This window comes from Musa acuminata, chromosome BXJ2-6 (genome assembly GCF_036884655.1).
Source record: "Musa acuminata AAA Group cultivar baxijiao chromosome BXJ2-6, Cavendish_Baxijiao_AAA, whole genome shotgun sequence".
NCBI classification, from domain to species: Eukaryota; Viridiplantae; Streptophyta; class Magnoliopsida; order Zingiberales; family Musaceae; genus Musa; species Musa acuminata.
Genome location: NC_088343.1, coordinates 44,336,881 through 44,351,618, shown reverse-complemented (window position 1 = coordinate 44,351,618; position 14,738 = coordinate 44,336,881). Strand labels below are relative to the sequence as shown.

Genomic DNA, 14,738 nt, shown 5'->3' with positions numbered 1-14,738 from the left:
ATTAGCAACACTTCCAACCATAGCAAGAGTTACTCACCGATGTACCAGCTCTGTGATTCCCAATAGATGGGGCCAAAGGATGGGACCCAGTTATGTCTCCAATAACAGGGTAGGTAGCGACTGATGTAGGTGAGGAGTTTAAAGCACGACTCGTTCGAGATAGAAAAGCGACACGTTTATCAGGACCGTAGACTCGGCTGTGGTTTCTTTGACGGACGCTAAATAGTTAACGGACGGAGGGAGATATATAATACGTTCGCGTTATCCGTCCCCTCTCCCTCCTCTCGTCGCCTCTCCACCCGTCTTCATTGCGCCTCCACCTCAAATTATCCCAAACCCAACTCTCCCCTCCTCTCCTTTCTTTATTCCTTGCCTTCAATTCGAAATAGATGGAGATAGACTACGCGAGAGGAGGAGGAGGGAGATGGAGGGTGTCGTCAAGATAGCAGGTAATCTTGAACTTCTTGTTTTGAATTTTTCATTTAATTTTTCTACTATTCGGTTTTTTTGGTTATACTGTTCATCTGCAATCTTTATTTTCCTCATCAGGGTTGATTCGATTCACTCCCCATTAAAATTGGACCAGAAAGAGCCGACGGTGATGAGATCTCCGGTGTTGTTGTACTGCTCTCCCATCTTGCGAGGGTAATAGAAGATGCCATCGACCTACTTGCCGAAGCACAAAGGGTTGCAGACCTCGTCCGAACTCCTTGGCAGCCGCGGACGGAGCTTCTTGTTCGGGAACACCTGCTTCGTCCTCTCCGAGCCCTTCTCCGCCCTCGGCTCCGGCTTCCATCTCCTCTCGAGGCCGTCCTCCAGCGATTGCGACCGTCGTGCCACTCAATCCGGCATCGGGACGCTCCTTAGGAGCGTCAATAACCAGCTTTCGCAGCCGGCGCAGAGGTTTCCGTTTCGGTGGAGCATAATGTCCGCCAGCAGCGCTTTCTTGCGAGGGTCCGATTCCTTCGCCAGGCACCTGGCGAAGGATAACGCCAGATCTGGGAATGGTCTGAGCGGTGTGATGCGGGTCGATATTGGTTATAGCTACAAGGGCCTTGACCACTGCAGGAGAGCGAGTGGGAGCTTGAAAAATCGGGAACCTTGGGGTACTAATATGATCTACAAGTGTTTCTGGTCTAATGCATATGGGTTGAATTGGAGATCGAAATCCTTGGTGGATCCGGGGAGTCAAGATTATCGGACATCATGTACGGCACCTTACTCTGCAGGGGTGGCTCCTGATGTATCCTTTGATGCAGCCATGCATGAGGAGCAGCTTCAGACTCCTGATCTCAACTCTGAACAGTATGTTACTGGACATTTTCCCCTTTCATTTTCATACTACTTGGCCTGCTTACTAGGTTAGCTGCGATTTAAGAATTCATGATTTGCATATTGCTATTCTATTGCAGCACAACACATTTTTTAGTCACTGATGCCTGTTATCCTACTGTCATTATATGTTGTGCGGATCACTAAAGTCCATCCAATGGTTCATCACATGGTTAAACATGATAATTTATGATTCTGGTGCTCTAAAGTTTCAATAGATGTAACAGTTCATGAAAGCTTGTGATCAGATTATGCAGGATATACTGACTTGTCTTATCACTTATGTTTATTAGACCCTCTCATGTACCAGCGTCATGTTGGTCACATACCAATATCTTTGATTATAGGTCTTAAAACTGGTTTAAAAAACAAATGTGATTCTTTTAGGAAAAAAAGGATTCACTAGAATGATAATAAATTCACCACAACATAATACAAAATAAAAAAAATCTGAGTCCAATCCACCTTGTCAGATTGGTAGAGTATTGGTATGTTAGGTGACACTGATCTATAATGTGCAGGATCATCGAAAAAGAATAACAAATATATAAGTACCAGTTGGAGCAAGCAATATGCTTTGATAGTGGCAATAACCAGTGCAACTGGTATTTAAGACCTTGGATAATAATTTCTGTTCACAAATCCATCCTTGTCTGTGCTGTTAGCTCTTTGTTTGGTCCCACCTTTTCTTTTTTCTAGGTTACAGAAAAGGGAGGAACAGGTTCACTGTCAAATGCGTGATGATCCTTGGTTGAGCTTCAAGAAGTGTTTTTATTTTAATTTCCAAAGCTTCTCATCAACTTATCATCTAATATTGCTCATTAGCATCATATTTAAAAATATGTATCATACCAGTCTATTAGAAATGTTATGTTTTGTTCCTGTATTACCTTTTTGTCTCTTTCTTAATGACTAGCACTAACAAATAATCATTCAGGGTGTTAAGAGATGCCTGTTTCGTAGTTTACAATTGCCTCTATTTTTCCAATGTAATTCTTTTTGTCTATCTTAATTGACTAGCACTAACAATAATCATTCAGGGTGTTAGGAGATGCTTGTTTCATAGTTTACAATTGCTTCTATTTTTTTCCAATGTAGTTGGATTGTCCATCATCATTTGTTGATTCATTTGTTGGATGATATTCTTCCAAATTTTCTTGAAGTTTCTGTTCTTTTCTAATACGTTTTTTTCACCTCTTAAAGAAGTTCGTTAAAGAAAGTCTTCGGTGGTGATTTCGCCTCTATTTTTGCATTAACTTGCTGATGAAACTACTACTACAACTTTTATAATTTTCTATTTCTGTTGCAGAAAAATTCTAGGTGACAAGTTCTTAAAGCTGCTCTCTGGATCTTGTTATCTACCACACCCTAAAAAGGAGGAAACTGGAGGAGAGGATGCTCATTTTATTTGTGTTAATGAGCAAGTCATTGGTGTGGCAGATGGTGTTGGTGGTTGGGCTGATCTTGGTATTGATGCAGGACAGTATGCCAGAGAACTTATGTCTAATTCAGTAAACGCGATTCAAGAAGAGCCAAAAGGCAGTGTCGATCCTGCAAGGGTTCTTGATAAAGCCTACTCAATAACTAAAGCCAGGGGATCTTCGACAGCATGCATCATTGCACTCACTGACCAGGTACTTACATTTTTATTTTTGATCTGTCTTTCCTTGTAAACGTATCAGTTAATAACATTTATTTCCAACAAATCTCACATTGCTTTATTTTCCAATGCCATGGTTTATTAGCACAAGTATTTTAAATTTATTCTGTTTCCTTAGATATAGTTTAAATAAAAATATTGTTCTGTATTGTTCAGCTTGTTTTTTGCCATGTCCATTTGCATTAAACATACTCCCTGTATCTTTGATTTGTTTGTTTCTCTGTCATGGTACTGTTTCTCCAATACATTTTTGTTTATGTAGATTTTATTAATTAGTTTTGATTTTTTTCACTATTGTGCCTTTTAAGACCCAAAGGATACATTTTTGTCTTAGTACTGTTCCTGCTTTTACTTTTCTCTTCTGGTTTAATCAGGTTCATATTTTTGAGCATTGCGCTCTAGTTGTTTTTCATTCTGTTTATCATGTTTTCTATTAGCAATGGTGATCCAATTATATTTCACCTTCCATCCCTGTATTGGCAAATATAAACAAATTGGGATTACAAGTTAACTGTTGATTTAAGCTAGAGGATATATTCTTTTTATTCAAAGGTCACATATTGAACAATGATTTCGAACTTAATTAGAAAAATAGAGAATGCACGAGGGACCATTTCAGATTTTGTAGAAGCTGGATGGAAAATGGTGATTGATTTAGAGTATAAGATTTAGGGCCTCAACTTGCACAGATGGATGTTGGAATAATTTTGGGTGGATGTAACGGAACAAACAAGGAGTTGGCTAGGATTACGTTAGTTTTACTCTCTAGGAAGGAATAATTGTAAGCGTATATTGTTTGGTGGTGATTGATGGATGAACGCATTTATCAATATACTTGATATCAAGCTTGCCTTAGACACCCTCAGTGGATTGAGAACAGGAAGGGGAAGAGAGGTCAACAGTCTCATTTGGCAGGATGCTCTTGGTACATTTCAAGGTTTGCATATAACAAGTCCATTTCGGCATAGATTGTAAGGCTCCAGATTGAAATTTTTAACTGTGATTCCTAATACAAGAAAAATCTTTTCAAAAGATGAAAGAACTATTACTCGCTCTAGTTCTCTAATTGTGTGCCTTTAGCACAATTAATGAACATAAAACATTACATATGGATATATTGTCTGATCCATCTGCAACTTACCTGAGACACATTTAAATATATGATTTTTTTCGTCTCTCTATATTAGTGTTAGCCAAACTGATGTATTATTCTGGTAGGTATTGCCAGATGATATATATTTCACTTCTAGAGATTAATATGTATCCTCCGGTTAGCATGAAGCTGATATTCTTCTGCTATCATATACAGTGCCAATTTGTTAGGTCTCAATTATTATGACATGAGCGACATCCAAGATGAAGCTACATGGTACACATTAATAATACTTTTTCTTGGCATGACACTAAAATCATTGATGCATCTATTTTCCATCATATACAACATGTTCTCAAACCTAGCACAAGATAATGCTGTGCAGATGCGTAAAATTGTAGTTGAAATGCCTTGCTAAATTGTCTCACCATTTTGTTATCATGAATTATGAAACTTGCAAGTGTATAATAAAAATAAACTCACATATTTTGCTTTTTTTTCTACAATTACGAAAATTTTATGCCTATTCATTTTTTTTTTCTATTTGCAGGGCATTCATGCAATCAATCTAGGAGATAGTGGCTTCATAGTTGTGAGAGATGGGTGCACGATCATTAGGTCACCTGTACAACAGCATGATTTCAATTTCACTTATCAGCTTGAGAGTGGTAATGGCAGTGATCTCCCCAGTGCTGCACAGGTCAGTTGGTTTCAATGGCTTCTCCTGTTATTCTAGTGAAGTGCAATAATATATCTATTAGGTTCTGGGACAGTTTTAGTTGATAATGAGTGCTTGATATCATGGCTTCTCCTGTTATTCTAGTGAAGTGTAATAATGTATCTATTGGGTTCTGAGATAATTTTAATTGATAATGAGTGCTTGGTATCATGAGTAATCTGTCATAGTGTTACACTTATATTTCTCCAAACAAACCTTTAAACTTGTGATTTCATTCTATAGGAACATGTAAAAAAATGGACACTAGAAGCTAAAAAATGAACTAAAAGGGATAATAGCTTAAGCTGACAAAGTACTGGGTGGTACAGCACCAGTGCCAGGCATACTGGGTGGTGTGTCACTCCTTATAGGTTTACCCTAGTCCATGTACCCAGTAACTGGTCGAATACCGGACTGTACCAGGAAGTTTTGTGAACCTTGGTATTGATATTGAATTTCTTAACATCTTCCTTTATGTACATGTCCAAGTTTTGTAAGAGATTAAGAGATACATTTTCTTTTGTTCTCTCATATTCTTTGTTTCTGTCTTGTATGTTGGTGAATTAACATTACATCAATGTTGGTAAATGACCAACACTAGAGCTGCAACAAATAGCAAATTCATTAATAGCAACATCTTCTCCATTTCATGATCATATCCACAACTTTTATATGTCTGTCTTTTACTTTTTTTTCCTTCCCTCACAAATAGCATCATATTTTCTTTCTTTTGTTAGTCAAATTGTCTAGAATGCACAAATGGCTTGAGTTTGATTGATCAAACTCAATTCTTATCAAAATCTAACTATAAAGCCAAGAAATTAATGAAAACCAGATCACCTTGAGTGGTACCAATGCATATTGGACATATCATAACAGGAACAACAGTTGCAAAATATGATACTCATATTAGGAGATTGCTACTAGGGAAGTTATCACGAGTTAAACTGGGGTCCTTTTTCTTCAAAAATCTATATTTAGTCCTGAGTAAGGTTTGTAGAGCTTGCTTATTAGTGTGCTTATAATGCTTGCTCTTAACACAATTCAAGCAAAAACTAATTATTCTTTTATTTTCATTCTAGGTGTTTACCTTTCTTGTTGCATCTGGTGATGTCATCATTGCTGGAACGGATGGACTGTTTGATAACTTGTACAATAATGAAATTACGGCTGTTGTCGTCCATGCCACAAGAGCTGGCCTGGGGCCTCAGGTAACAGCTCAGAAGATAGCTGCACTTGCACGACAGCGAGCACTAGATAAAAACCGGCAAACTCCTTTTTCAACTGCTGCCCAAGATGCTGGATATCGATACTATGGAGGCAAACTTGATGACATTACTGTTGTCGTCTCCCACGTCACTGCATCTGATGCTTAATGGGAACACTCATCTCACAGATTTTACAGCTCCTGGTTCTGGAAACTACTATGGATATCTGCATAATTTCTTGTTGCTGTATCAAAGTTTAGATATGAGAAAATTGAATGCTTTAATCGATAATTTTTCGTCCTTTTTAGTTTAGGTTCTATCTATCAGTTCTTCAGAGCAAATGGGTGACTCAACCTGTAGTTAGAGCAATAAGTGAACTTACAAAGATTTATCCGGGAGTGTTTTGAGTTATCCAAGACCGTCACACTGTTACCATGATTCATATTATGGTATCTAATATGGATTTTGTTGGTTCCTGATTGTGAGGTATATATAGGAAACGAAAGAAGGTTTTGTTTCACTTCTGAAGACTGGATAAATGAAGACATCAAGCAATCATTTCTCGACGTCAGGTATCAGTAGTGCATGCTTGACTGAACCACACGAATGGATTAGCTCATTAGCCAGTTCAGGTAATATGCTGCTGCAGATAAGAGTTGTCAGTTTGCTGAGTGCACAAGTTGCAAGTAAAATATGGCTTTCCGTCTTTTTTTATAAAATTTCTTTCCTTTAAGGAATCAATTGGATGATGAAGACTTGTTTATACTCAAATGTTTCATCTAAACAGCCTTCGTTGATATTATTGATTAAAGGAATTATGCGGTTTGTTTTGGAAATTTGTGCTCTGAAACAGCTCTTAGCTTCGTAATTCAATTGATTGTGTCCTAGGAAAGTTTTGATCTGGAGTTGTACCCCTAAGCATCAATGTCAATTTTGTTCACTGGAAATCCTATGGAGTTCATATATGCTCCAGGAGAGCCTTCAAATTACTCCCAAAATATTGCCAAATGTGGGTAATTATTGTTCAAATGGTGAAGAACTAAAGAATCTTTGATAGTTTATCGTAAGATCTTGATTTGCAATTACTTATCTTTTGTAAAAAAAAGAAAAGAAAATTATAAGCTTGGTATCTCACTGTCGAAGGTGGAGTGGAGTGGAGTAGGAAGCTCTCTCTTGGATCTACATGTAAAACAATTATTTGATTTTGTTCAACGAAGCAACAAGATAGATGTGATGATAAATCTATATGCGTCAAACTGGCACCTCCATGACTTCATTTCTTCTCAGTATCATGTGTTTTCTGCAGATCCATGCAATATTACCGGTGTCACTGTACCTCACCCTCCATAAGCCAAATCTCTCAGCTATGTCCTTTCCGGTTGCAATCCTCTGAGAGTTCAAGAAATCTAATAGCCATTGCTGGGCACCTACCACCTCCTGCGCCATGTTTCTCTCTCCACTTCTGCTTCTGAACCTTCTTCCTCCTTGTCCGGTTGCTGCGTATCCGATGGCCCCGGCGGTCATGGCGGCCGCCCCTCCGTACAGAAGCGACGAGTCGATCAAGTGAGCGAACTCCTTTGCCAAATCAGGTATCATCTGCCCCATCCCTGCCACAACGTGCGCTCCTATCTTGAGAGCAAAAGTCAGGAGCTTCATCAATCCACTCATGTAAGGCAGCAAGCACTTGATCGCCTGGTTATCTACCTGCATCAGCTCACAGCCCATCTGGTCTTCCACCACATGCATCTCCCTCTTGAACTCGCACAGCATGTGCAGCCGAAGCGACGTCATGCCCGGAAGCAGTGTCGTGATCAGTCTTCTGGAGTTGTTCTGTACCTGGACGAAGTAGAACAGACGCGGCACCTTCCTTTCTTCCAACTGGACGTCGAAGCTCACGAGATAGTCGACCTTCCTGTGAAGCTCGATGAGAAGCTGATGCTCGTAGTATCTGAGTCCTTGAATCTCCTGCTTCAGATCCTTGATTTCCTGCTCCAGAACTTTCAGCCGCTGCAGAACTACTTCTACGCCCTTCGCGATGCCCGATAGAGAGGGTTCGATGGTGTGTTGAGCGTCGTTTACGACCACTTTGGCAAACTCCTGCGAGCTCTCAAATGGCACGGCCAGCTCCACGGCGAGATGATGCAGATCGTAGTACCTCCGGTGTAGCACCTCTCGGAAATCCTCATCGGACAATAGACCTCTTGCATAATCTGAACCAGACTGCAAGATGAGCTTGTTATTGCTCACGAGTGAACTCCAGGTGTGCTGGTAATCGTACATGCTGTCTGCGGGCATGGAGAGCAAAGCCTGCTTTATCTGTTGCAGAGGCACACACTGGGTTTTCCTCGACCTCGATGGTATCAGATATCTGACACAGTCTGGCCTCATAATGTTCTCAGCGAAGGTGATGCTGGGGCACATACTTTGGATTGCTGGGATTATGAGATGGTGGAAGAGTCTGAGAGTTTCCGTGACGGTCTTCGTAGAACAAGCAAGAACATCGATGTAGGAGCCGAGTTGACCCCCAATTTCCACTCTGACATGGACTCCATTGATGATCATGCAGATGAGGTTTCTCTCTAGGCTGTAAACTGCACCTTGTTGGTTCTTGGATCCCAGTATTTTGTTGTATAGATGCACCTGAAATTTAGCTCGCAATATATCATAAAAGGTATGATGTTTCTATAGCTAGAAAGCCATGCTTGTGAAACAATCTCAAGATCTAACATAGTTTACTGTCATGTTAGGGTTGAAGCTGTCACACGATGACAATGTAATGTCTTCCCTAACAAAACTATTCATTGTTCTTTATGCAAATGGGTGGAAACACACACCTGTAGTCTAGGAAAGAAGCCTTTTGTCAGAAACATGTGCCAGTGATCACATTCCAGTTGCCTCCCAACATAGACACAATCAGGAGAGCTCGGTTGCCATCCCTGATTTCTTCCTCTGCCTTCTTCAAGAATTGATGGTATCAGAAGAAGAGTCTGTGGGTCACCAGGATCTTGTTCATAGCACAGTTCCAATTTTAGCATCATCTTTATGAGATCACCAGCCTCCATATTGTCGTACACTTTTGAGCCCATCAGAGGATTCTGATGCTGCATTGTTCTTCTTAAGATCTTCTCCAGGTCTGTCCTGCTCACAAAGCCAATTTTCTCGAATCTTTCCATGTTTGCTGCATCTAATGTTACCAGCTGGCTGAGCACCTCTCCGAAGAACCATTCGTAGTCCAAGACCAGAAACCCGAGATCGTCGAAGAAGATCACCTCTCCGATGTGGTGCAAAGAATTTGCTACTGCACGCCGCCGCCGCTCCACCCTGTCGATGTTGTTGTGCCTCGATCGAATTCTCAATGCTGGGACTTTAAGCTGGCACAACTCACCGAATTCCTTCCATCTCAACGCTGGCTTGTTGCAGTTTTCAGACCTCCAATTTGACAGGATTGTTCGCAGGTCATCGCACAACTCAAAGACTCGGGGAACCCTTTGGAGGATGGTTTCACTGGTTTTTCGCAGATGATGTGCGAGTTTGCTCACTGACATGGATGATCTTGCATCTACCATGAAGACAGTGGGATAGAAATCCACAAAACCTTGGAACCTCTCCTTGAGTCTTTGTATGGAATTAGCAGTTGACTGCAGGACGCCCGATTGCTGCGACACTCTGTCGGAGTGGGTGAGAATTATGGTGACATATGGTAGCATGGACTGTGCTGTTGCCCTCCTGGAGTTTGAAACTATGAACTTGAGCCAGTAGAGGAGGTCATCCTCAATCTCCTCTGGGCTCTTCGGTTCTTTGTTGGCAGGCTTTTGGAGCAAGCTGGATACTATCAGGAAGAACGAGGGGCTTCCATAGCCTGGAAAGAAGAGGTCATGTAATGCAAAGTTCTCATGTTGACCAGCGAGGTTCCAGATCGAGATCTTTATATCACCATCATATATAGTCTTTATCTTGATGACTGCCCTTCGCATGATCTGCTCGATAGAAGTCACCAGACTTCTCATCTGATCCGCGTAAGGTAGCTTCGAAGAGTTCATGTTGCAGAAGATGGAGTTACACAGGGTGCTTTTTCCTGCATATGAAGATGAACCCTTCGCATCACGATGGACTAATCTGTTCTTTCGAGATCTACAACTAGCATGAATTCAGCATGATAAAGATGAACAGAAAATGATCGGTGAAGCTAGGTACGATGAGCAGTGGTGAAAACATGCCTGCATCTTCTTGGCCACAGAGGAAGATTCTGCAGCATCTGGGCATGGTCAGTGGCAAGTCATCAACCAAGTCATCCTCTGCCACCATGCTCCCGTTCTGCCCCAGCTTCTCGTAGATCCCATCCGTCTTCCCAGCGATTTGCAAAGGTGTTCGACCAAGATCGACCTCTTCGATCCAAGGATTGACCTGCAAGGTCTCCATTATGGCCTGCAACACCATTTCTCCTTGAACCCCTGCACACCCCTCCAAGGATAGCCACCGCAGTGTTGCATTTCTTTCCAAGATCCTGAAGATTTTGACGATATCATCTGGCTTCAAACTAGCATCACCGCAGATGCCCAATCGAACAATGGTCTGGTTCGTCTCCAGCATTCTAAGGATCGCTACTAAACCTGCTTTTCCGATCTTTGTCTTCCCTCCCCCGAAAACCAATGATCTCAATGTCGTGTTTGCTTGATTTTGCAGCGCAGAGAACCTGCTCAGGGGACACAGCAGATGCTCCACACCGACTCCAGTCAACCAGTTCTGATCCAGATGCAAGTTCTCTAAGCTCTGGTTCATGAAAAGCCCGGCAGCTACATACACCACTGCCTTGTCTCCAAGGCAAGTTCTTGACAATCTGACATCTTTCAGGCTTGTGTTCTGTTCTAAGGCCACTCTGAACTCCTTCGCCCATCTCGATCTCAGACGAATTCCTGACATGTCTAGGGTCCTCACAGTAGAATTCCATGCCAATGCACAGGCCACTCTCCGGGAACCTGAAGCCTCAAGCTTGTAGATCCTCAGGGTGTTGTCTTCAGGGGTGAACTCGACTACCTTGGAGCTCCTGTCACCATTATCTCTACTCCATATATGAACTTCCATATTCCGACTCCTTGCTAGTATCGCGGAGATGAGCGGTGTTGCAGTGATGGATTCCTTGTCGAATACGATCAGCAGTTTTAGTGTTGGGTTCACCTCAATCGCTCTCGCGAGGTCTTCGGCTCCTCTCGAACCGATCGAGTCCTCCCATATCTGGAGTTCTTCCAGTGTGTCGTTCTTCGTCAACGCCGACGACAGAAGGCTCGCACCGGCCGGCTCGATCCGACACTCGGAGAATATGACTGCTTTGATTGCTTTGTTTCTTTCGAGCATTTCTGATAGCTCTCGCACGCCTTCGTTGCGGAACCTGTTTCTTTGGAACTCCAGGTATGTGAGGCTTGGACTGACATCGAGCAACGAACACAAGCTCTCAAGTTGCCTCTGCTCCCACTGCATTCCATTAAATGCCAAGTTCATGAGATTCTTGAAGCTGCCCCCTTGCACTGCCATCTCACCAAGAAGCTGACAGAGGAATCGAGCACCTTCTCTGTTCGTAGAGATGTTGATGCTCATCGAATTCTCTGCTATCTGGCAAGAGCTTGAACTGATTTGAGACTGGTGGAAGTGAATATTTTGCAGAGAACTGCTCGCTGACCTGAGTGCATGCAGAGCCTCATCAATACCGCCGGTGGCTGTGCTGGATGACATCGGCTTCTCTGGATCAAGTGAAATCCTCGCCACATGAAAAGATGATGTTTATGATCATAGAACAAGCTATCTCTGAAATCTTAAACAGTATCCTGCAATCCTAGTCGTAAGCTGCAGATCGTGCAGTTCCAGCACACATCTGCTACCGACTTGCAACTCTGGGGGCATCATCAGGTTCTTGTAGGACTACTTCATGAGCGGAAGAGGAAGATGTGCAGTACTATTCTTGAGTTCAATTCCAGATGCTGTGATGAAAGATTTTGCATGACCAGCGTGAGTGAAGCTTCTCTTGCATTGGTTAAGCGGAATCTATTCCAGCAGGCTGTCAAAAAGGAAAAGGAAAAGGAAAAGAAGAAAGCAGTTCGCTTGCTTCCTTAGCATGGTTTCTCTTCCTTGCTGAAGAGAAAAGAATCGAACAAAGCGGATGAAGGAGAAAGAAGTGTGCAGATGCAGGTCGAAAACACCTGCTTAGTAGAACTGGGACGTGATAGTTCTTTCATACGAGTGGCCGATCCTTCAATCTTTTGACCTTACTCGAACAAGCATCAAAATTTCTTTTATCTTCGTTATTCTATAAATAATTTCTTTGAGTTCGTATTTGGATCCTACATTTTTTGGATTCGGATTTTTAGATAGATCCGACCCGATAACACAGAAGCTCTTAATCTCTTCCGTGTAGTTGACTCTGCAGAAGGCTGCGTTGGTCGGCGGTGCGCGGAGACCGAAAGCAATATGGTGGTCACGATCGATCCCAAGGTGTGGCATAAGGCCGCTGCAATCTCCGGTACAAATCGTCGTCATCAACCTCTCTCTTTCTTGCTTTGTTACTTCGTTTCGAGATCGATTTAGATTCTTTGTGTTCTGCAACGGAATCAGGCGTTGCTGCGCTTGGCCTTGGGACTTACGGCTTTCATGTCTTCAGCCCCCAGAACCCATCTTTCAAAGAGGTATGAGCTGTACTCTGTCTCATTTCTTCGATTCTATCAGATATCTTTGGGTCTCTCTATTGTTATGATTTCCGTTTCCCCTTCTTTCTTGTGGTCGTCGAACGATCAACAATGGAAGGTTTGGCGCACCGCCGCCCTCTACCACTTGGTCCACACGGCCGCCTTGGTTGGAGCTCCGATCACCAAATTCCCCAACATCGTTAGTCTTCCCTCACTCTCCCCCTTCTGAATTTGATGGGTAAACGATCATCGTTTGTGCTTAATCTCTCTATTTATGCAGTTTGGAGGGCTTCTGACTGCCGGTATCTTGGCCTTCTCGGGATCGTGAGTATATATGGATAGAAATTAATATGATTTTGCTTGGTCCCTTTTTAATGCGCTTCTTTATAAGTGTGTGCATATACATGCATATATAGATGGAAAGAAATAATCATTCATGAAATTTGATTTTGATTGCTCGTTTTTGGTGATTTTGATATGTTAAGATTATTGCTACAAAGAAAAAAGACAGAGCTTCTGCTTCTACATTTTAAATGATCAATGGATTTAGGTTTATAAGACTAAAAATGGATAGTCCCTTCAAACTTGTCATAGAAAATTTTGTAGAAGAATTTTAAAGTTATTAAGTGTTACAAAACTGGAGCTTCTGAACAATATATTTAACTCGCGGCACGTGAATGAAGAAGGGGCTAGATGAAAGAGTCTTTGTAGATGCAGTCTCTAGTCTTCAGGGACTAGCTAAGTGGCTCAAAAGTGAGACAACATCTAGTTTTATTAGAGTTCTGATAAAAAAGCATGCAGTAATCATCAAAAAAAAAAATCTGAGTATGAGTTCTGTCCTTGTGCTTTTCGGACGAAAGTCTTTCTAAGACTAAATCAATTGCTTTAATTTGTTGGAATTTTGAACAAGAACTAGTTCCATGCTAATCTTTCCTCTCGTTCTTATACTTTTTTAGTTAGACCTAAATGATTTGATTCACATTTAAAGGGCTTATATAGGGAAAATGAAGAAGCAATGTTCTCAGTCACACTGGAAGAAAGGTATTTTCTAGTGGAAATAGGCCTGCTTTAGTACAACAATAAGACATAATTTGAGAACTGCTGCTTTTTAGAATGAATTGTTTCAATACAACAACGACAACAAGAAGAAATAGGCCTTCTTCAATGGTGAATTTTTATTCATCATATTCTTATTCTTCATCCATGAATGAAACTCCTGTTTTCTAGAAGAAAATTTGTTCCATATGCTACTCTATTAATTGTTAATGACAACATTTATTGATAAACAAATCATTTTTTTCGCCTCATGAATAACGAGAGAGAATTAGACATGGGCACGGATAAGATGATATTTGCTTAAAGAATTGAGCAAAAGGAAGAGTAACCAAAGTTGTTTGTTCATAATATTATTTCAGATCTTCTTTGTTCTTTTATCCTCAATAAAATTCATTTATGTGGTATCCACCTGCATTGCGAGTCATTGGTCTTGCAATATACATCTGCAGAAAGATGGTTTTATAAATTAATTCTAATAAATCTGTGTAAGTGAACTAATTCTGTTGAGCAGCAATTCTGAGTTAATCTCTCAACCTAAAAGATCAAGAGCAATTCATGCTGTTGATGCTTCTTTGAGTGGAAGTTTCAAGCTGAAACTAGTTAGTTATCGGACAGTATCTCATTACAAGTGTCCGTGATGTCTTTAGGTGCTACATGGCGGCTTATTTTGAAGACAAAAATTACTCTTTTCCTGCGCCATTTGGTGGATTTGCATTTGTTGCTGCTTGGGCTAGCTTACTCTTCTGATGTATATAATGTACATTTGGGAATTTTATATTGCATGAAAGCAACAGTGCAGTATGCTAGTTACTCTTCTGACATATTGCATGAATTTTATATATGCTCTCTGTGCCTCGGTGCAGTATACTGGTCTATTTAAGATTGTAATCATTGTCTTAAATAATTGGATGTTTTCAGTGATTCTTTTTGTTGCTTATAAAGTGTTCAAACTCTTTAATATTTGGCATTAGTTGTAGGCTTATTCAATCATAAGTTT

General features: G+C 41.1%; 3 protein-coding genes across 3 annotated transcripts; 2 read left to right on the top strand and 1 right to left on the bottom strand.

Moving 5' to 3' along the window:
* The first annotated feature begins 265 nt into the window (after positions 1 to 265).
* Positions 266 to 6,318, top strand: LOC135615905 (probable protein phosphatase 2C 55). The gene is made up of 5 exons (XM_065114988.1): positions 266 to 449; positions 550 to 1,305; positions 2,642 to 2,966; positions 4,636 to 4,785; positions 5,886 to 6,318. The coding sequence occupies exons 2-5, from the start codon at positions 656 to 658 to the stop codon at positions 6,177 to 6,179; spliced, it is 1,419 nt and encodes a 472-aa protein (XP_064971060.1). The 5' UTR covers positions 266 to 449; positions 550 to 655; the 3' UTR covers positions 6,180 to 6,318.
* An 873-nt stretch (positions 6,319 to 7,191) lies between these two features.
* LOC135615902 (protein TORNADO 1-like) lies at positions 7,192 to 12,339 on the bottom strand. The gene is made up of 3 exons (XM_065114984.1): positions 10,229 to 12,339; positions 8,846 to 10,086; positions 7,192 to 8,651 (listed from the first exon to the last, which is right to left on the bottom strand). Exons 1-3 carry the CDS (start codon positions 11,736 to 11,738, stop codon positions 7,263 to 7,265), a joined length of 4,140 nt encoding a protein of 1,379 aa, XP_064971056.1. The 5' UTR covers positions 11,739 to 12,339; the 3' UTR covers positions 7,192 to 7,262.
* Positions 12,340 to 12,373: 34 nt separating this feature from the next.
* Positions 12,374 to 14,662, top strand: LOC135615904 (uncharacterized). Its single transcript, XM_065114987.1, has 5 exons — positions 12,374 to 12,522; positions 12,615 to 12,685; positions 12,804 to 12,884; positions 12,966 to 13,009; positions 14,389 to 14,662. The coding sequence occupies exons 1-5, from the start codon at positions 12,471 to 12,473 to the stop codon at positions 14,486 to 14,488; spliced, it is 348 nt and encodes a 115-aa protein (XP_064971059.1). The 5' UTR covers positions 12,374 to 12,470; the 3' UTR covers positions 14,489 to 14,662.
* The last annotated feature ends 76 nt before the right edge of the window (positions 14,663 to 14,738 follow it).